The sequence below is a fragment of the Panulirus ornatus genome, chromosome 19 (genome assembly GCF_036320965.1).
Source record: "Panulirus ornatus isolate Po-2019 chromosome 19, ASM3632096v1, whole genome shotgun sequence".
NCBI lineage: Eukaryota > Metazoa > Arthropoda > Malacostraca > Decapoda > Palinuridae > Panulirus > Panulirus ornatus.
Genome location: NC_092242.1, coordinates 4,063,705 through 4,084,990, shown reverse-complemented (window position 1 = coordinate 4,084,990; position 21,286 = coordinate 4,063,705). Strand labels below are relative to the sequence as shown.

At 38.3% G+C, this 21,286-nt stretch overlaps 1 protein-coding gene across 4 annotated transcripts in view; it reads right to left on the bottom strand.

Annotated features, from left to right (window-relative positions):
• Positions 1-7,184: 7,184 nt before the first annotated feature.
• LOC139755329 (lysosomal dipeptide transporter MFSD1-like) overlaps positions 7,185-21,286 on the bottom strand; it is a 31,159-nt gene continuing 17,057 nt past the window's right edge. Inside the window, exons 6-12 of one of the 4 annotated variants that reach the window (XM_071673481.1) lie at positions 20,878-21,088; positions 20,442-20,655; positions 18,821-18,918; positions 18,463-18,575; positions 12,519-12,621; positions 10,999-11,031; positions 7,185-7,823 (exon numbers count right to left, since the gene is read on the bottom strand). In XM_071673481.1, the coding sequence (XP_071529582.1) occupies positions 11,013-11,031; positions 12,519-12,621; positions 18,463-18,575; positions 18,821-18,918; positions 20,442-20,655; positions 20,878-21,088 (758 nt within the window). In that variant the 3' untranslated portion in view covers positions 7,185-7,823; positions 10,999-11,012. Of the gene's footprint in view, positions 11,032-12,518; positions 12,622-13,982; positions 14,155-18,462; positions 18,576-18,820; positions 18,919-20,441; positions 20,656-20,877; positions 21,089-21,286 lie in introns of all 4 variants that reach the window. The other 3 variants (XR_011714080.1, XM_071673479.1, XM_071673478.1) reach the window with 3 other exon arrangements.

Here is a 21,286-nt window from a genome sequence, read left to right as displayed (position 1 = left end):
GTTTACCCCAGACGCTTCACATGCCCCGATTCAATCCACTGACAGCACGTCAACCCCGGTATACCACATCGCTCCAATTCACTCTATTCCTTGCCCTCCTTTCACCCTCCTGCATGTTCAGGCCCCGATCACACAAAATCTTTTTCACTCCATCTTTCCACCTCCAATTTGGTCTCCCTCTTCTCCTCGTTCCCTCCACCTCCGACACATATATCCTCTTGGTCAATCTTTCCTCACTCATTCTCTCCATGTGACCAAACCACTTCAAAACACCCTCTCTGCTCTCTCAACCACGCTCTTTTTATTTCCACACATCTCTCTTACCCTTACGTTACTCACTCGATCAAACCACCTCACACCACACATTGTCCTCAAACATCTCATTTCCAGCACATCCATCCTCCTGCGCACAACTCTATCCATAGCCCACGCCTCGCAACCATACAACATTGTTGGAACCACTATTCCTTCAAACATACCCATTTTTGCTTTCCGAGATAATGTTCTCGACTTCCACACATTCTTCAAGGCCCCCAGAATTTTCGCCCCCTCCCCCACCCCATGATCCACTTCCGCTTCCATGGTTCCATCCGCTGCCAGATCCACTCCCAGATATCTAAAACACTTCACTTCCTCCAGTTTTTCTCCATTCAAACTTACCTCCCAATTGACTTGACCCTCAATCCTACTGTACCTAATAACCTTGCTCTTATTCACATTTACTCTTAACTTTCTTCTTTCACACACTTTACCAAACTCAGTCACCAGCTTCTGCAGTTTCTCACATGAATCAGCCACCAGCGCTGTATCATCAGCGAACAACAACTGACTCACTTCCCAAGCTCTCTCATCCCCAACAGACTTCATACTTGCCCCTCTTTCCAAAACTCTTGCATTCACCTCCCTAACAACCCCATCCATAAACAAATTAAACAACCATGGAGACATCACACACCCCTGCCGCAAACCTACATTCACTGAGAACCAATCACTTTCCTCTCTTCCTACACGTACACATGCCTTACATCCTCGATAAAAACTTTTCACTGCTTCTAACAACTTGCCTCCCACACCATATATTCTTAATACCTTCCACAGAGCATCTCAATCAACTCTATCATATGCCCTCTCCAGATTTTTTTTTTTTTTTTTTTCCAAAAGAAGGAACAGAGAAGGGGGCCAGGTGAGGGTATTCCCTCAAAGGCCCAGTCCTCTGTTCTTAACGCTACCTCGCTATCGCGGGAAATGGCGAATAGTATGAAAAAAAAATATATATATATATATATATATATATATATATATATATATATATATATATTTTTTTTTTTTGCTTTGTCGCTGTCTCCCGCGTTTGCGAGGTAGCGCAAGGAAACAGATGAAAGAAATGGCCCAACCCACCCCCATACACATGTATATACATACGTCCACACACGCAAAATATACATACCTACACAGCTTTCCATGGTTTACCCCAGACGCTTCACATGCCCCGATTCAATCCACTGACAGCACGTCAACCCCGGTATACCACATCGATCCAATTCACTCTATTCCTTGCCCTCCTTTCACCCTCCTGCATGTTCAGGCCCCGATCACACAAAATCTTTTTCACTCCATCTTTCCACCTCCAATTTGGTCTCCCTCTTCTCCTCGTTCCCTCCACCTCCGACACATATATCCTCTTGGTCAATCTTTCCTCACTCATTCTCTCCATGTGCCCAAACCATTTCAAAACACCCTCTTCTGCTCTCTCAACCACGCTCTTTTTATTTCCACACATCTCTCTTACCCTTACGTTACTTACTCGATCAAACCACCTCACACCACACATTGTCCTCAAACATCTCATTTCCAGCACATCCATCCTCCTGCGCACAACTCTATCCATAGCCCACGCCTCGCAACCATACAACATTGTTGGAACCACTATTCCTTCAAACATACCCATTTTTGCTTTCCGAGATAATGTTCTCGACTTCCACACATTCTTCAAGGCTCCCAGAATTTTCGCCCCCTCCCCCACCCTAGGATCCACTTCCGCTTCCATGTTTCCATCCGCTGCCAGATCCACTCCCAGATATCTAAAACACTTCACTTCCTCCAGTTTTTCTCCATTCAAACTCACCTCCCAATTGACTTGACCCTCAACCCTACTGTACCTAATAACCTTGCTCTTATTCACATTTACTCTTAACTTTCTTCTTTCACACACTTTACCAAACTCAGTCACCAGCTTCTGCAGTTTCTCACATGAATCAGCCACCAGCGCTGTATCATCAACGAACAACAACTGACTCACTTCCCAAGCTCTCTCATCCCCAACAGACTTCATACTTGCCCCTCTTTCCAAAACTGTAAATGGAAATGGTGAAGAGCTTGTAGATTTATGTGCTGAAAAAGGACTGATGATTGGGAATACCTGGTTTAAAAAGCGAGATATACATAAGTATACTTATGTAAGTAGGAGAGATGGCCAGAGAGCGTTATTGGATTACGTGTTAATTGACAGGCGCGCGAAAGAGAGACTTTTGGATGTTAATGTGCTGAGAGGTGCAACTGGAGGGATGTCTGATCATTACCTTGTGGAGGCTAAGGTGAAGATTTGTATGGGTTTTCAGAAAAGAAGAGTGAATGTTGGGGTGAAGAGGGTGGTGAGAGTAAGTGAGCTTGGGAAGGAGACTTGTGTGAGAAAGTACCAGGAGAGACTGAGTACAGAATGGAAAAAGGTGAGAACAATGGGAGTAAGGGGAGTGGGGGAGGAATGGGATGTATTTAGGGAATCAGTGATGGATTGCGCAAAAGATGCTTGTGGCATGAGAAGAGTGGGAGGTGGGTTGATTAGAAAGGGTAGTGAGTGGTGGGATGAAGAAGTAAGAGTATTAGTGAAAGAGAAGAGAGAGGCATTTGGACGATTTTTGCAGGGAAAAAATGCAGTTGAGTGGGAGACGTATAAAAGAAAGAGACAGGAGGTCAAGAGAAAGGTGCAAGAGGTGAAAAAAAGGGCAAATGAGAGTTGGGGTGAGAGAGTATCATTAAATTTTAGGGAGAATAAAAAGATGTTCTGGAAGGAGGTAAATAAAGTGCGTAAGACAAGGGAGCAAATGGGAACTTCAGTGAAGGGCGCAAATGGGGAGGTGATAACAAGTAGTGGTGATGTGAGAAGATGGAGTGAGTATTTTGAAGGTTTGTTGATAGAGTGGCAGATATAGGGTGTTTTGGTCGAGGTGGTGTGCAAAGTGAGAGGGTTAGGGAAAATGATTTGGTAAACAGAGAAGAGGTAGTAAAAGCTTTGCGGAAGATGAAAGCTGGCAAGGCAGCAGGTTTGGATGGTATTGCAGTGGAATTTATTAAAAAAGGGGGTGACTGTATTGTTGACTGGTTGGTAAGGTTATTTAAAGTATGTATGACTCACGGTGAGGTGCCTGAGGATTGGCGGAATGCGTGCATAGTGCCATTGTACAAAGGCAAAGGGGATAAGAGTGAGTGCTCAAATTACAGAGGTATAAGTTTGTTGAGTATTCCTGGTAAATTATATGGGAGGGTATTGATTGAGAGGGTGAAGGCATGTACAGAGCATCAGATTGGGGAAGAGCAGTGTGGTTTCAGAAGTGGTAGAGGATGTGTGGATCAGGTGTTTGCTTTGAAGATTGTATGTGAGAAATACTTAGAAAAGCAAATGGATTTGTATGTAGCATTTATGGATCTGGAGAAGGCATATGATAGAGTTGATAGAGATGCTCTGAGGAAGGTATTAAGAATATATGGTGTGGGAGGCAAGTTGTTAGAAGCAGTGAAAAGTTTTTATCGAGGATGTAAGGCATGTGTACGTGTAGGAAGAGAGGAAAGTGATTGGTTCTCAGTGAATGTAGGTTTGCGGCAGGGGTGTGTGATGTCTCCATGGTTGTTTAATTTGTTTATGGATGGGGTTGTTAGGGAGGTGAATGCAAGAGTTTTGGAAAGAGGGGCAAGTATGAAGTCTGTTGGGGATGAGAGAGCTTGGGAAGTGAGTCAGTTGTTGTTCGCTGATGATACAGCGCTGGTGGCTGATTCATGTGAGAAACTGCAGAAGCTGGTGACTGAGTTTGGTAAAGTGTGTGGAAGAAGAAAGTTAAGAGTAAATGTGAATAAGAGCAAGGTTATTAGGTACAGTAGGGTTGAGGGTCAAGTCAATTGGGAGGTGAGTTTGAATGGAGAAAAACTGGAGGAAGTAAAGTGTTTTAGATATCTGGGAGTGGATCTGGCAGCGGATGGAACCATGGAAGCGGAAGTGGATCATAGGGTGGGGGAGGGGGCGAAAATTCTGGGGGCCTTGAAGAATGTGTGGAAGTCGAGAACATTATCTCGGAAAGCAAAAATGGGTATGTTTGAAGGAATAGTGGTTCCAACAATGTTGTATGGTTGCGAGGCGTGGGCTATGGATAGAGTTGTGCGCAGGAGGATGGATGTGCTGGAAATGAGATGTTTGAGGACAATGTGTGGTGTGAGGTGGTTTGATCGAGTGAGTAACGTAAGGGTAAGAGAGATGTGTGGAAATAAAAAGAGCGTGGTTGAGAGAGCAGAAGAGGGTGTTTCGAAGTGGTTTGGGCACATGGAGAGAATGAGTGAGGAAAGATTGACCAAGAGGATATATGTGTCGGAGGTGGAGGGAACGAGGAGAAGAGGGAGACCAAATTGGAGGTGGAAAGATGGAGTGAAAAAGATTTTGTGTGATCGGGGCCTGAACATGCAGGAGGGTGAAAGGAGGGCAAGGAATAGAGTGAATTGGAGCGATGTGGTATACCGGGGTTGACGTGCTGTCAGTGGATTGAATCAAGGCATGTGAAGCGTCTGGGGTAAACCATGGAAAGCTGTGTAGGTATGTATATTTGCGTGTGTGGACGTATGTATATACATGTGTATGGGGGGGGGGCATTTCTTTCGTCTGTTTCCTTGCGCTACCTCGCAAACACGGGAGACAGCGACAAAGTAAAAAAAAAAAAAAAAAAAAAAAAAAAAAAAAATGTTAAACCCATTCAAGACAGCATCTGCAATGTTCCAGGCATCTGATTAGTCACAGTATATCACAGGTTCTATCTATCTCATTCTTTAAAAAATTTAATCTTGTTTGGTAATTATATAAACAATACAAATATCTTAAAAATATTTGTTGATAAAAGGATATCTCCATAGACTTGCTTGAGTGGAGGCATTAGAACTTTTAAAAAATGCCATTTTTGACAGCAGTCAGTTACCTTTTCTGCTAATCATTAAATGTACAGTGCTGATTCACTGTCAGTTGTTGTTTGAGTCAGTAAGTATGTAATATACTTATTTCCTCCCATAGGAGTTCCTTCTTTCCTGATGAGGCTCCTGCAGCACTCAGGAACCTGCCCATGTCCACCGGTTGGGAACACATCTGTTATAAAGTGTTGTGCAAAATGCATGTGGTGGTTAACCTAAACTAGAGCACTTGATATAAATCTATGTAATCACTGTAATCAAAGTTTTCTTTGTTCCTCCTTAACTACTCATCACTCTTCCACACTCCTATAGTTACTAGGGGCATAAGCACTTACAATTGCCCATTGCTTGTGATCTACTTTCATTCTCACCCACATCACCATCTATCACACATTGCCACCAACTCCTTCAGAATAAGTGCCATCCTTCCTTTGCTCTCACTATCACATTAACCCAAGACTTTGCTCATCGGACATTCCCAAACCATTCTTCCCCTTTCACCCAGAGCCACAACATCGAAGATTCTCTTTCGAAATATAATGACTATTTCTCCCTTCTCCTCATCCTGTTTACATCCATGCACATTCAGACACCTCAACCCAGCCTAAGCCTTCAAAGAGTACTCCTCATTGGCTCCTTTGGCTCCCACTTTTAAGAAACATATGATGAGGAAATATTAGTGTTTTTCTTCATTTGATATTTCTCTACTGTAGTTTTTGTACAATTGTTCCATACAGTCTACCTATATCTCTGATGCCAGTTCCCTCCAGGAACTCCAATTAAAAAGGTGGCCATGGCAAAAGTTTCCACTTATCCATGTCCTTACATGCTTCCTTCAAATACATCATTCCATTCATTCTTCCCCTATTTCTCTCCTTCAAGTACTCTTCCATTTATTTCCCCATGTCACTTGTGGTCTTTGTCTCGCATTAACCCCTTTAATTGTACTATCATACATTCTCTTTTTAAGTTTCCCATCTTGCATTCTTTCCATACAGTCTGCCCATATCTCTGATGCCAGTTCCCTCCAGAAACTTCAACCAAGAGGGTGGCCACAGCAAAAGTCTCCACTTATCCTTATTCTTACATGCCTCCCTTGCATACACCATTCCATGCATTCTTCCCCAATTTCTCTCCTTCCATGTCACAGGTATTCTTTCTTTCACAATAACCCCTTTAATCCTACTATCATACATTCTCTTTGTAAATTCCCCATCTTGCATTATTTCCTTATGCTTAACCACCTCAAAGAATCACATTTCACCTACTCTACCACTCCACAATTCCTGCATCTTGCATTTCTGTAATATCAAATCTCTCATACACCACCTTATTACTTTCTTCATTCCATTAGTTATGCCATATGCTCCTCTCTAATAACTAATTTCCACAGCCTGGATTTCTGACCTATGTGGCTCATCCTATGTCCATGTTTCAGCTGCATAGGTTTCAACTGGGTGAACTATGCTGTCCCTTAATCCTTCCTTTGCTTCTATGTACCTCAACCCTTCATTATTCTTGGTTTCATAGATAGAACCTTTGAATTTAAGTCCAGGAAAATCATCTTACTCTTTACAAGTCTTTGGTTCATCCACATCTTGATTACTCTGTTCAGTTTTAGTCATCCTACTTTAAAAAATGACATGGACAGAATGGAAAGAGTAAAGCACCAAGCAACCAAGATGATTCCCAGACTGAGAAACAAATCCCACAACATGAGATTATACAACTTGAATGTATTTAGCTCTGAAAAGAGGTTAAATATTCAAAATAATCAAGGGCTTTGATAATCTTGATCTATCACGTTACCTAAGACTTGATTCACCTGACTTTACTTGTAGTGATGGATATAAACACAAGGGCATGCGATTTACCTCAAATGAGGTGAAGTAATTTTTCTTCAACAGATTTGTTAACATAAGAAATGATTTGCCAAGATGAGTGGTTGAAAGCAGTACTATAGGTACATTTAAGAATAAACTTTATTAATACTTCACCTCAAGTCCACAACTTTCATTATATGCACCTCCATAGTCCAAATGACAATTGCAAGTTATTCTCTTTGAATTAAATGTATGCCTTCTAACTTTTGGTACACTATTCTGTGAGTTTCTGATATCTTCCACTATCACAGTTTTTCTCAAAAGGATCCAATGGTTTGTTGCATTTTGAATTCATCTGGCATTAATACATCACTATTTCTCAGAACATGTTGAGGAATAATAATGCAATACAATATGAAATATATCTTATATAATGGAATATACATCATATACATATCATACACAAAATATATGCTATTATTATTTGTTTATACATCTGTAATAAAATACTTCAAAGTAAAACAAAGAGACACACTGTCTTGAGTATGACACTTTTTACTGTTAAATTAACCGGCAAATAATCCTACATCGCTATTAATGACTTTGCATCAGCATGTAATCCTCAGGGTTTTGATAAACTTGCAGATATTCATAATTCACTGTAATTAGTCTGGTTGGATCTTTACACTCTAAATCCATCAAAAATTTTTAGAATCCTGTATTGAGGTAATTCTTCAATCCATTAATGCATAAGACTAAATTTATATCCTGGATATCTGTCTGAAAATAAAGATCGTTCTCATGAATCAGTATATCTATAATACATACCTTGAGAATTCAATCATAATTCAATAATTTACATATCTTTGAACTGCTGAAATACACCCAGCAACCACATAGTATCTACAATCATCAATATCACAGATTGAAACTTATTTATACACTAAGTACATTTAAAATCATAATCTTTATAAAAAAAAAATATAATAACTAAATTCTAAAAAATCTGATCAACCATTTGGATGTACCAGCTAAAAAACTCCTCATAAATGAATGCAAAGGCTGACTATAGTTTAGTGCCGTTAGAATATGTTTCCCCACACTCTTGCCATCTCAGATTTTCCCAGGATCACACAGTAAACACCAGACCCTGGTGTGTGCTGCCTTCTCCAGATGTTCACAGTAAACAGAATGTAAACAAACATTAACTAATCAGCCACGAGTGATTTGAGTGAAAAACTGCAGAAGTTAGTGACTGAGTCTGGAAAAGAGTGTGAAAGGAGAAAGTTGAAGGTTGATGCTAGCAGAGTTCAGAGTTTACATATCTTTTCTTAGGATTTTCACCTAAAATCAGGTAGGTTATGGAAACTATAACTTTACAAAATATTTTATGAATATCTCTTTTTCAGACTTGATCTGTGTTTCCCATGTTAGTGAGGTAGAGCCACAAAGAAAGAAAGAAAGGCCACACCTGCTCACATCCATTCTCTAGTTGTCTTGTGTAATGCATCAAAGCCACAGCTCCCTATCAACAACCAGGCCCCGAAAATCTTTCCATGATTGTGAATATTTATTGTGTAAAATTCAATTCAATAAAGGGAAAGATTCTGCTAATTCATGATGTTTTAATGACAGATACAATGTGGCATCCCTCCAACTCTGATGCTTCCATTCAAAAGTTTCCTTGCATTCTTTCTATAACACTTAAGTGAGAAGAGGAAGAGATTGCTGACAACAGATGAGAATGAACGGGAATTGATATTGATGGCCTCAGACTCAGTGTTCCTTATTATCATTACTATGATCATGATCATAGTTTTTACTTTTCTAAACTGGATTAAAAGGTTCAAAAACGTTTATGATGATATGTTCATACCTATAGAATAAAAACTTCAAATAAGAGATGGACAGAGAAAATGAACTTAGCATGGTAAATCATTTTTCATTGTTTAAAAGAATTTCTTAAGTAATAAATTAAGTGCCAGCTATAGAAACCTCATTATTTTGTACAAAAAGTAGTAAACAAGTTTATAATGGTTCTTTCATCTTTAAAGGCAATATCAAATCAATAGTTTTTCATATTTGTACGTTATCTTCAGTGTTAGCAAAGTAGCATCAAGAACAGACAAAGAAAGGCCACATTTCCTCGTATTCATTCTCTAACTGTCATGTTTAATGCTAGGACATTCCTATGAAATCACAATGTGCAATGAAAGGGTTAAATGAAGATGTGACTAACTGTATACTAGGTTACCATGTTTGCAAAAAACCTTGTTTGCTTCCCCAAACATTTTCAAGGGCAATGTCACAATCAAATTCTAGTAACTTGTCATCTATCCTTTGGCCTTGATTACCATCACAGATGTCTGGGCATGGAATTGACAAGGTTCCTGAAGTATTTGGCTCAATAGGGTAGTGAACTCCTGAATAAGGCAAAGTACTAATGAGGTGTTGCAGCAAGCAGCTGCCTGATCGCGTGTTCTGAGCACTCAGCTTGCTAAGAAATCTCATGTTCTCATTTTCTTGCTTCCAGCTGAGAATTAGGGCTTGCTCCTCCTTGGAAAGGTAAGAGCCAATCATCTTGAAGCACAGTGAAGTACAGTGCCCAGAAGCAAAATTCCTAAAATGAAGCAGCAGCAAGGTAAAGTAAAGGAAGAACACCCATCCCTAAACATAGCCTAAACACCCTGAAAGGATCATATGTTTGTACCACATTAAACCTTAGCCATGTCATGCCTTTCTGCGGACACTATATTACAATTACAGGATACATTAACTTGATAAAAGACTAATCTATGAATAACAATAAAACTTATTTGAATAAAATAAACTGACAGCTGATCTGTATTTGATTACTGTTTTAATACACAGGTTAGGAGGGTAGCAAAGCCAACCATAAAACTGGGGCATCCCTGCTCAAAGGGTTGAGGTTAGGAACCCCAATTCTGCAAGAATGGTTGTGCATGCCAATATACACTTGGTCTACCACATCTAAATGGGAATGGAACAACAGCACTTATAAAAGAAAGATAAATAGGAATCTAAACCTATGAAACTGACTGTAAAACAATACCTCCTTATAATGATACCAGTACTGAGGAAAAACTGCAGTATGAAGTACTGAGAAAGTTTGAAAAAATCTAAGATCACATATTACATTGTGAAAAGAAATGTCTAGATGACAGTCACACAATATGGCTAATCATACCATGGTAATCAGTGATAATTCTTTTTTGTCTTTTAAACCTGTTTACCATTTCCTGACTTGGTAAGGCAATGTCAATGACAGATGATTGAACCTTTGAGGTAAAATCTTGTTTGACTCCTTACTCTGTTCCTCCTTTTGGAAGGTAACAATATGGATGGACAGATTTCCACACCCTATTCCTGCCCCTTTTAGTTGCCTTTTACAACTTGCAAGGGACACCTGAGTAGTATTCTTTTTGAGGGAATAGTGACTCCAACAATGTTATAGGGTTGTAAGGAGGAGGGTGGATGTGCTGGAATTGAGATGTCTGAGGACCCAGAGATATAAAAACAATAATTACTTTAAAATATTTGGATAAAACCTTAGTTTTTTTTTCTTACTTTATTTTCTTTATGATGGAGGCTCCAGTAAACAAAAGTCCACGTCAAGGCTGGGTCTTAATTGAAATATGGAGAGGATTATGAAAGGGCTGAAGAAGAGACAAGGGAAAGTCTTTAAGAATTTTGGAGGAAGTGAAAAACCTGTCTTTTAAATATGCCAGATCATACTTATTGGGAAAGACATGAGAAGAAAGGGCATTCCAAAGCAGTGACGTGTAATGAAAGAAACAGTTTTCAAAACAACCTACACTTGAGTTGCCAATGTCTAGACAGTAATCATGTAATACAGATACTAAAACCTGTAACTCTGGTGAAGACTCAATTATATAAAATATGTCAACAAATACTTCTAAATAATGTTTGTTACCTGGGCGCTGCAGTTTATGATCCAAGTAAACATCTGCAAACACATGAAAATCAATTACTACAAATTTTATGGTTTATGATTTTTGTCTCATAAAAGAACATGAAATACATATACACTTAAAAAGATTACACAAGGGCATTTTTCCTTTTATAAATAACTCAATTATTTAGTTCTATAGAACTTCTTTTCAAAGCACATGTTACCCAAAGCTATTAATAGTGATCTGTGCTCAAAGATATTCTATTACTGTCTTTTTATTCTGGCCTTTCATAAAAATCAGTGTATGCTACACCCATACCCAATAACTTCATCATTAAATAATTCCTTACAATTCCTTCCACCTAAAATCCCACACCAACTTATAATTTTGTTTTGCCTATTCCAAGTAAAAACAACATCCCTTAATTTTCAAGTAGCTCACTCTATCAACTGTGTTCATCACATGACTTCAGTGAAATTTCTTTTGAAATTGCTGCACTTTCAGACATCCATTTCATAGTGTTCTATGCTCAAGTTGTTATTGTAAATACACTTGTCACTATAAGCTCCAGAATATGCTTCAATAATTCTGAACATATATACTCCTGTCATTCCTTATTGATATAATGATCAAAGTCCTTACATTCTTCATGTTGCTGAAAAAAAGACCTGGATATATTATTCATTATCCCTCTCTATTCTCTATTACTCTAAATAAGTTTGCTCCCTTCTTGAGGATATAAATTAAATCCCTTCTTTTATCTTTATTCATACTTGATCACCATTTCCCACATTAGCAATGTAGTGCCAAGAACAGCAGAATAAATGCCACTTTCGCTCACATCCATTCTCTAGCTGTCATGTGTGATGCACTGAAACTGCAGCTTCCTATCCACATCCAGGCCCCCACAGACCTTTACATGGTTTACCCTGGACATTTCACATGCCATGGTTCACATTATTTTTTTTTCTTCAACTTCCCATTCTAAATCATTTGACCAGTTTCTACAATGAACCTGTTTCTCTTTCAGAATCCTGATAATCTTAACTTCATCAATGCATTCACCACAATCAGAAAAGCTCCAATTTATTACTAAATATGATTGTTTTTTATACATATTCATCATTTCCCGCACTAGCGAGGTAGCATTAAGAACAGAGGACTGAGCCTAAGAGGGAAAAGTTTCACTTGGCCCTTTTCTCTGTTCCCTCTTTTGGAAATGTAAAAAGTAGAGGGGAGGATTTCCAGCGCCCCACTCCCTCCCCTTTTAGTCGCCTTTTACTACACACTGGGAATACATGGGAAGCATTCTTTCTCCCCTATCCCCAATTTGTTATGTTTCTAAGGGTACCCAAGACTATCCACTATCAACCAGTCTACCCTTCCCAAGCTTTCTTCTTTTACCTATCATTATTACTTCAAGACTTCCCATTTCTAGAAAAACTGGTATAAAATCCATTGTAAATCTTTCAACATAAAAGTTTCTTATTAACCATGTAACTATAACATGTACAATAAATACCAACTATATGCAACTTACTCAGTGTCTTCTCTACGTCTCCGTCGCTCACTGATGGAAGCATTAAGTGTCCCTCCCTTAGCTGAGTCCATCAGCCATATTAGCACAGTAGATATCAAAGCAACTAGGGTACAAGACAAAAACAAGACACATTTAGCTTACACATCACACATCAAACACATTTTTGTTAAACAGCAGAACTTATAACTTACTTGTATGTAAAACAAAACAAAAATGCACATACCACAAGCAAAAAATGTGACCTTCAAAACCTTTGAAAGCAACCATGATAATTATCACTGGCAAAAGCCTACATCAAAGGACTGTTTACTTTTTTATTGGATAAATTACCACATCTGCAAAAGGGAAAAGGGAAGGGGAAAAGTTGATTGAAAGTACTAAGTACACTCACAGTAAAAATTTACATTTCGCTTTTCTGAGTTAAACTGTTGCATGTATCTTTTCTTTCCTATAATATTGATAACATTACTGACTCCAACAAAAGTGGGCATACTAGAACACCTTTTATATCTCTAAATAAATTTTATACATAAACACATCTACATTAAAAGCTTGACTTTAGATCTGGTGAATAGTGAAGAGTAACGTGCCATGAATCTACCTTTGTACATCTCTGATGACCATTCTCCCATCAAGGGGCAAGGAGCCTCTTCTTATCCTGTCCTTACACGCCTCCCTCACATGTACATTATTAATATCATCATTATTTTTATACATAATCGTTGTTTCCTGTGTCAGAGGTAGCACCAGGAAACAGACGAAGAATGACCCATCCACTCATATACACATTTATACATAAACGCCCATAAACGCACATATACATACATATACATATATGTACATACACACATACAGACATATACATAAATACACATGCACATATTCATACTTGCTTGCCTGCAACCATTCCTGTCGCTACCCCGCACCACAGGAAACAGCATCATTACCCCCACTTCAGCAAGGTAGCTCCAGGAAAACAAACAGAAAAAGCCACATTTGTTCACACTCAGTCTCTAGTTGTCATGTGTAATGCACCAAAACCACAGCTCCCTATCCACATTCAGTCCCCAAAGACCTTCCCATGGTTTACCTTAAATGCTTCACATTATTATAAACATACTGTGAAAATGCAATTGATGACAGTAAGAAGAAAAAAAAAAACTACTTTTGGGAGACCTAAACTATACTACAGAATGTTAAAAAAGAAATGCTGGCAGGATCTGACACAGCAGATGAAACAAGAGACTTGTATTGAGAGCTTGAACAAATCTAGGATACAGGGCACGTTACAAATATATTCAAAGTACTAATGTTACACTTTCTACACTAACATACAACTTGAAATTCTAGTCATTGTGTTAGATCAAGTTTTTCTTATGTGCTAAATATCCCATACATTTCAAACATAATTACAAGAATACGAAATGAGCCCCACATCATACAGCATTAATAAGAAAAACATACTCTGCTGATTGGATTTATCATCTATATTCTTATAGTTTGTCTTCAAAGGCCGGATATGTTTCCCTTCTGATAGCTGGTGGAATTTCCTGTTTTCTCTGAGAAGGTGATTTCAACAGATACCCACCATCACTACTGTTCACCACAGCGAGGAGAGTAGTTGAAGCCAACGCAACTTTTAGAGTCAGAAAAGCAATGAAAGTTTGTATACTAATAAAAATTACATTAAACAGTACTGACTAAAAAATACCAGACATCACTCTAAGTATCTTTAACTGAAAGAGATATTCCCCTTCCATGACAGAAACAAATACCTCCACAAACCCTAAGAGGATGTATTACTGAAAGGATTTTTAGCTAGGGTATAATTACCAATGCATGCATAGAACATCTGAAATGTAGTGTGACTAGATGGAATGAAGAAAGAAATGAAAGGGGTATGAAAGATGTGGTATGGCAGGGAATGCAAAGGGAATGAAATGTGGAGTGGTAGAATGGGTGACACATAATACTAAAGGTGGTTTAGGCATGTGGAAAGAATGCAAACTATCAGTTTACAAGAAAAGCATACGATAGTACAATTAAAGGGGTTTGTGTGAGTGGAGGACCACCTGTGACATGGGCAAATAGGGTGGAGGAATACTGGAGAGAGAGAGAGAGAAATAGTGGAAGAATGCGTGGAATGGTGTATGTGAGGGAGGCATGCAAGGACAGGGATAAGTGAAGACTCTTTTGCTGTGACCATCCCTTGATGGGAGTTCCCAGAGGGAACAAATGTCAGAGATATAGATAGGTAGATAGATAGATAGATAGAACATCTGACAAGGAGGAGAAGCAGCATGTCCTCAGGATAGGTAGAGGATGTGCAGACCAGGTGTTTGCTTTGAGGAATTTATGTGAGAAATACTTTAAGAAAAAGGTAAACTGTATGTGGCTTCTACGGATCTGGAGAAAGCATATGACAGGTTTGATAGTGAGGTGCTGTGGAAAGTGCTATGAGTATATGCAGTAAATGCAAAATTTCTAAGTGCAGTGAGGCACTCTCACCAGGAGAGTGAGAACTGTATGCAAGTACAAAGGTAGGGGCTGAGCAATTCTAAGGGGGTTCTGAGTAAAAGATATTCAATGTCAATCATGGCTGTTTAATCTGCTTATGGGTGGAGTAGTGAGGGAGGTGATGCAAGGTTCCCTGAGCAAGGGATGGGTCTTTGACACGCTGGGGGGGTGAGAGGGTTGACGGGCTGAACCAGTTAATATTTGCTAATGAAATGGTTCTGGTGTCAGACTCTAGAGAGAAAATCTAGAAGCCATAGACAAAGTTTGGGAGAGTGAGTGAAAGGAAAGAGTTGAGGGCACAGTGAATAAAAATTAGGTAATGAGTTGCACCATGGGAATGAGACAGGAAGGTTTGAATGCATAAATGGAGAGGACCTTGAGAAAGTAAAATGCTCTAGGTACCTGAGAGTGGATGTGGCAGCTGATAAAACTGTTGGTGCTGAGGAGAGTTATTGGGTGGGAGAGGGGCATTAGTTCCTGGGCGTATTAAGGAGTTTGAAGAAGTCAATATCTATATAGGCAAAGATGGGTATGTTTAAATGTATAACAGTCCTAAGTAAGTCTCAGGCCTTGAATGCAAAAGAATGTAAGACGAAGTATGGAAAATTGAATGAGAGAATGTGGTGTGAAGCAGGATGAATGTGTAAGGAATGGCAATGTAAGAGTGAGGTTTGGTAGTACGCAGTCTGACTGAGGGAGCTCACCAAAGTGTGCTGATATGGTTTTGACATACGGAGAGGCTGAGTGAAGACTGACTAAGAAAAACTATGAGTTTGGAGTGGAGGGAGGAAGAGGAAGGGGGAACTAAGATGATGGGGAAACAGGTAAGATAAAGAAATACAGATTGTTGTTAGAGTTGATAAAATATCATGTTGCAGGGATTACTGAACCTCCTGTAGATAACAATCAAGATAAAACTAGGAAGCTTAAAGTCCATGCAGACTAGATTTCAGAATTGACAATGGTAACAAATAAATTGCCAAAGAAAAGTATGCAGCATCTATTTCTGGCTCTCTATGGCATGAAGCACTTTATACTGGAAGTAGTGCTAATGCACATGATGGAATGAGTGAGTGGTTTGAAATTAATGTGTTTACAGGCTGTATAATGTCACCATTGATGTTTGATACTTTTGTGAATATGGCATCAAATGAAATGAAAATGAAAGGGGTTACTACAATGTACTGTACATATAAACCACAATGAAACAGAGTGGGAACTAAAGCATCTGTCACAAATATATAATGTTGTTCTGCCCTCAATCAGAGAAGATGGGTAGAATGCCCAGTTGCTCTAATGGTATATCATAGGATGAAGGAGGTTGAAATTAAATGCAAGTAGGAACAAGATTCTTAGTTCTAAAAGGAATAAGCAGTAAAACTCTAATATCAATCTAAATGGAGAAGAACCAGTAATTGTCTAAATTGCAGCATTTGAGAATGATCAGGTAAAGCAGTCGTGAAAGTGATGTATTGATGTAAGTCTTGGGCTGTGAATGCAAAGGAAAGGATGATGATGGATAAGTTGGATATGAAATGTCTGAGGACAACATGCACTGTAGGTGGGTTGATTGTGTCAAGAATGACATTGTTAGAGAAAGAAGCAGCAGCAAACAAAGTATAACTGAGAGAATTACCCAGGGGTGCTGAAATAGTTCAGATGTATGAAGATGACAATGAAAGAAAGACTAATTCAAAGGATTTACATGTCAGAAGTGGAAGGGAAAAGAAGCCCAAAGAGATGAAAGAATGGGGTGAAAGAGGATGTGGGGTGTCAGAGTCTAAACATTCAAGGATGGTAAGAGGCATGCATGGGATGGAATGAACTGGATCTGTGTGGTAGAAGAGGTTAACATGCTGTCAGTGGGCCAAACCACAACATATAAAGCAGCTGGAGTATATCATGGAATAGTCTGTAAGCCTTAGCTGTGGATGGTAGGCTCTTTTACATGCATGATAGTACCAGAATGGTTATGTGAAAATGAGACCATGGTTTGGTATGGCAGGAAATGCAAAGGAAATGATTTGTGGAGTGGCAGAATGGGTGAAATGTAATATGCTCAGGTGGTTTGGGCATGTGGAAAGAATGCATGACTGAGAGTTTACATTTAAAGGGGTTGATGTGTGTGGAAGACCACCAGTGACATGGACAATAGGGTGAAGGAATACTGGAGGCAGAGAAATAGTGGAAGAATGTGTGGAATGGTGTAAGCGAAAGAAGCATGTAAGGACAGGAATAAGTGGAGACTTTTGCCACGGCCATCCCTTGATGGGAGTTCCAGAGGGAACAGGCATCAGATATATATATATGTAGATAGTGACAACGGTTTGTCTGTTCCTAGCACTACCTTGATAAGATGGGAGAAGCAATGATGTATAACAATCAAAAGGAAGGAATGAAGATGTGAGAAGGATAATCATGTGAAGAAAGTATGAAAAAGATGCTTGGATGACTGATGGACACATGATAGACAAGTTGGTCAAGCAGACATATGGCAATATACGTGAAGGTGCAAGTTGCAAGAATGCAGCAGGCAATGCATAAGGAATACTGTCTTCTTGCAACATGAGCAGGGGTTATGTTCCTAGAAAACAGTGCACATGTCAAGTCCGTAAATATTAATTCCTGAAGTGCAAAAAAAAGGGACCATTCCTTTAGAGATCGAGGCAAATGTTCATGGCTACAAAGAATATGAAACAAGAGTAATAAAAATGTCAGTTACGAAAGACAAAAGTAATACATAAACACGTTAGCTATTAAGATTAAATTAAAATCAAAGTGTAAAAAAATCTTTTAAAAATTCTAAACCAGCCCTCATGATTTAACTACGTTAACTGAGCATCATACATTATGTTATCAAGCTAAATATTGTAAGGAAAGAAAGCAAACTATATTGAGCCTATGGCATGTGTTATACCTGGGTCTCATGAAATCTTCAGCATTACCCAAATTCAAAGATAAGACAAAGAAAAAACTTGAATTCTTATGTTTGGTAGGAAAAGCACCATGTGAGAAACCAATGATATTCTAATGAACCATAAAAATGCATTGATGAAAGATATTCAACTAACCAAACTCATATTACTGTGGACAAAACTTAACCCTCTGTGCTGATTCAGGCCAAAAGACAATTAAGTAAAGCATATATGTGTGTGTACAGTCACCATTCCATCTGTAAATGTGCTGTCCTATACCTTTCTTTGGTATGGAAGTAATTATTCAATCTGTACTAGAAATGGAACAGCGAAGGTAAAGGTCACATACCAGCAAAGACTGACTGCAGTATTGTAATAGATCAAAGGTATTGCTTCATATTTTACACTACTTTAAAAAGTCTACACAAGTGACCAATAAGCATTGTTAGTAACAGTGTAAAAGAGTTATACTGTGTAATATCTTTAAAACCAGTTTATCTGAAATAACTTACCACAAAGCCACACCATGTAGAACATCTCCAGTACCAGGTATCCCTTTAAGTCCACTATAAGTCCTGCCAACATACTGATGAGGGCCAGACCCAGGTTTTGGACACTCTGCATCCTAAAATGTACACAGGTATTTTGGTAAAATATTATAAATGATATCAAAACCTTCAGAAATGTACATCATGAAAAGTAATTTCTAGGGTTTAACATACATGAGTTACCTGCTTCTATTTACATTCATCAACACTAGGGAAAGGGTGTGTACTGTGTGCCTATTGCCACATGGAAAGGGTTAACCTACCTCGGAACTGATTCATTTAAACTTAGAAGGACTGTAAGTTGCATTCCAGATCAACTCACATGCCATAAGCTGTTCCCAATTGATGCTCAGGAATGACGAGTGAAACCATTGGCCACAAGGCACTAGCCAGAAGGGAGTACGCCAAACCTAAAATACTCTAAAGAAAGAAAATAATTATTCATATGAACAGAAAAATTTACTATCAGCATATTTCCTCTACATGTATCTAAGTAATATAACAAAATTAATCAGGATGGGCTGCTTATGAGGCAAAAGATAATGTAACAGAGGTATCTATCAACTTATTTAAATTGTTATGAGGGAATTCCCACTGAGAAAGATGGTATTTTTCTGCAGAAAGTATGTGCGTGTATGGAATCGTATTGGATAAGAATCATCAATTCTTAGCACAACATAAAGTAAAACCCTACTACCCCTATAGATTTCAGAACTGAACCCTATTGCTAAGTTACATGCTAATGTAACCTTTTCTTCCCAACAGATAAAATCATTCTTCAAATTCCATCCTTTCTGTATGTCAAAATCAAATAATATATTCTCATGTTGAAATGAAGAGCTTTCCAATTCTACTTGTCGGATGATTCAGTGTAACCTCATTTAACCCTTAAGTGCTGAGATTTGTAAAATGAAACTATGATTAATGCACATGACATACAGAAATCTAACAAGTTGTACAATATTAGAGTGTCTAAAAGATGGGGCCCCACAAGTGTAGAACTCCTCCCTACACAGTACAAATGATCAAGGTGTTTGGGTAATGCAAAGAGTTGTAATACTAGCACTTTTTTCTTTAAAGTGCTGCAATATCATGGCATTTCTATGGCTACTGGGTATGGACTTAATTTCTCTCCTAAGTAGGCAACATGAATAGTAACTTAGTGATATCTACATGTTAACTTCAGTGTTATATCACAGCCATTTACATGTTATTTCATTTTTTTTTTTTATATCCTTTGCATGCAAAATATTTTTCTCACTTTTTAATCGGAAACAGAAAATCTGAAAGACATAAACCCTCCAAAATCCTTCCCCCATCATGCTCCTGTGGGTTTGTGTTAGCTTCTAAATTAAGACATGGCCGTACATGTGTTAATTTCTGTATTAGAACATAGCCGTACAAAATACATTACCTCACTTTTTTCAATATCTTTTACTTATACATGCATTTCTATCATTATGTAATTGGGATAAAAAATACGAATGATACACACCCTCCAAAACCCTCCTCCATCACTCCCCTGGGGGATGTATTCATTAACTTTAGCATTAACTTTGACCAATTAAGATATATTAGCTCACTTTTTCTTTTTCCATATCCTTTACATTTGATTTCATGATAGGATGCAGAAAATTTGAAGGCCTTTCTTTTTTTTTCTATGTTACTATCAACTTGCTGCATGTCACCTGGCATTTAAGGGTTAATCATCTGAACTCACCATGTAAATTTTCTCTATTCTTTTCACTAATTCTTGCTATCCACAAATGTTTGGATCTAATTTATCCAATTTAAGTTTAGTGGTTCAGCTGTGTCTCTCACTCCTTTTGATCTCAAACATGTCTGAGCTCCCAATATAATCCTATCCTCTACATAATATGTACACTGTTGCTAATGAATATTGTTTCCAGCAAAAACTGCACATAATCACATTCTAAACTTACCATTGCAATGAAAGGACTGAGGAAAGTAAAGGTGAGTAGAGCATGGGAGGCTATGGAGACAAGCACAGCAATAAACACCCAAAGTACATTACGTCCAGTGCGGTCCACCACAAAGCCTAATACTGGCGAAGCAAAGGCAGAGATGATATAAACAATGCTGCTTACAGCATTAGCAGTTTTGTCTTTAAGTTCAAATTTGCGCATGAAGAAAACTCTGCAAAAAACAAAAAGCAGTACGTGAACTTTACATGAATATCAGGCTAAAGGAGATGCATGACTCTTAGAATTTCTGCCACTATATAAAACAAGCCATATTATTCTTACACAGTTTCAATGAAGTTATATACATATTTTCTTTACTAACATATACACTAAAGTAAGCTTATGAATTCAAGATTTAACATCAAAGACTATAAAGCATGAGCTATATACTTACTTTGCGAGTCCAATGAAGGGGAAAATGGCAACATAATATGATACACAGATGATAGACAACAGCCAAAAAGAAGATGGGAATGACAAGACATCTGATAATTTAACTTTCTCTCCAGACGTGGCAGCAGTGAGTCGTAGTACTTTTGATCGCCTTTTGTCTAAGAAACCCAGTATCACCGCACAAATAAGAGAGAACACGCAGGTGGCTCCAGCTGTATGGAAAATGTTCAAATCATATCAGTATCTGCAGTGAATAATCATAAAACTACTACTCTGATATCATAGTCTCATATGAAACTAAAAAAGGAAATTTTCTTTAAAATGATAACTCTTCAAATTCGTGACGAGACATAACCCATATATTGAAAACAAATAACAGTAATTTTCAATTTATATTCAACAGAGAAATG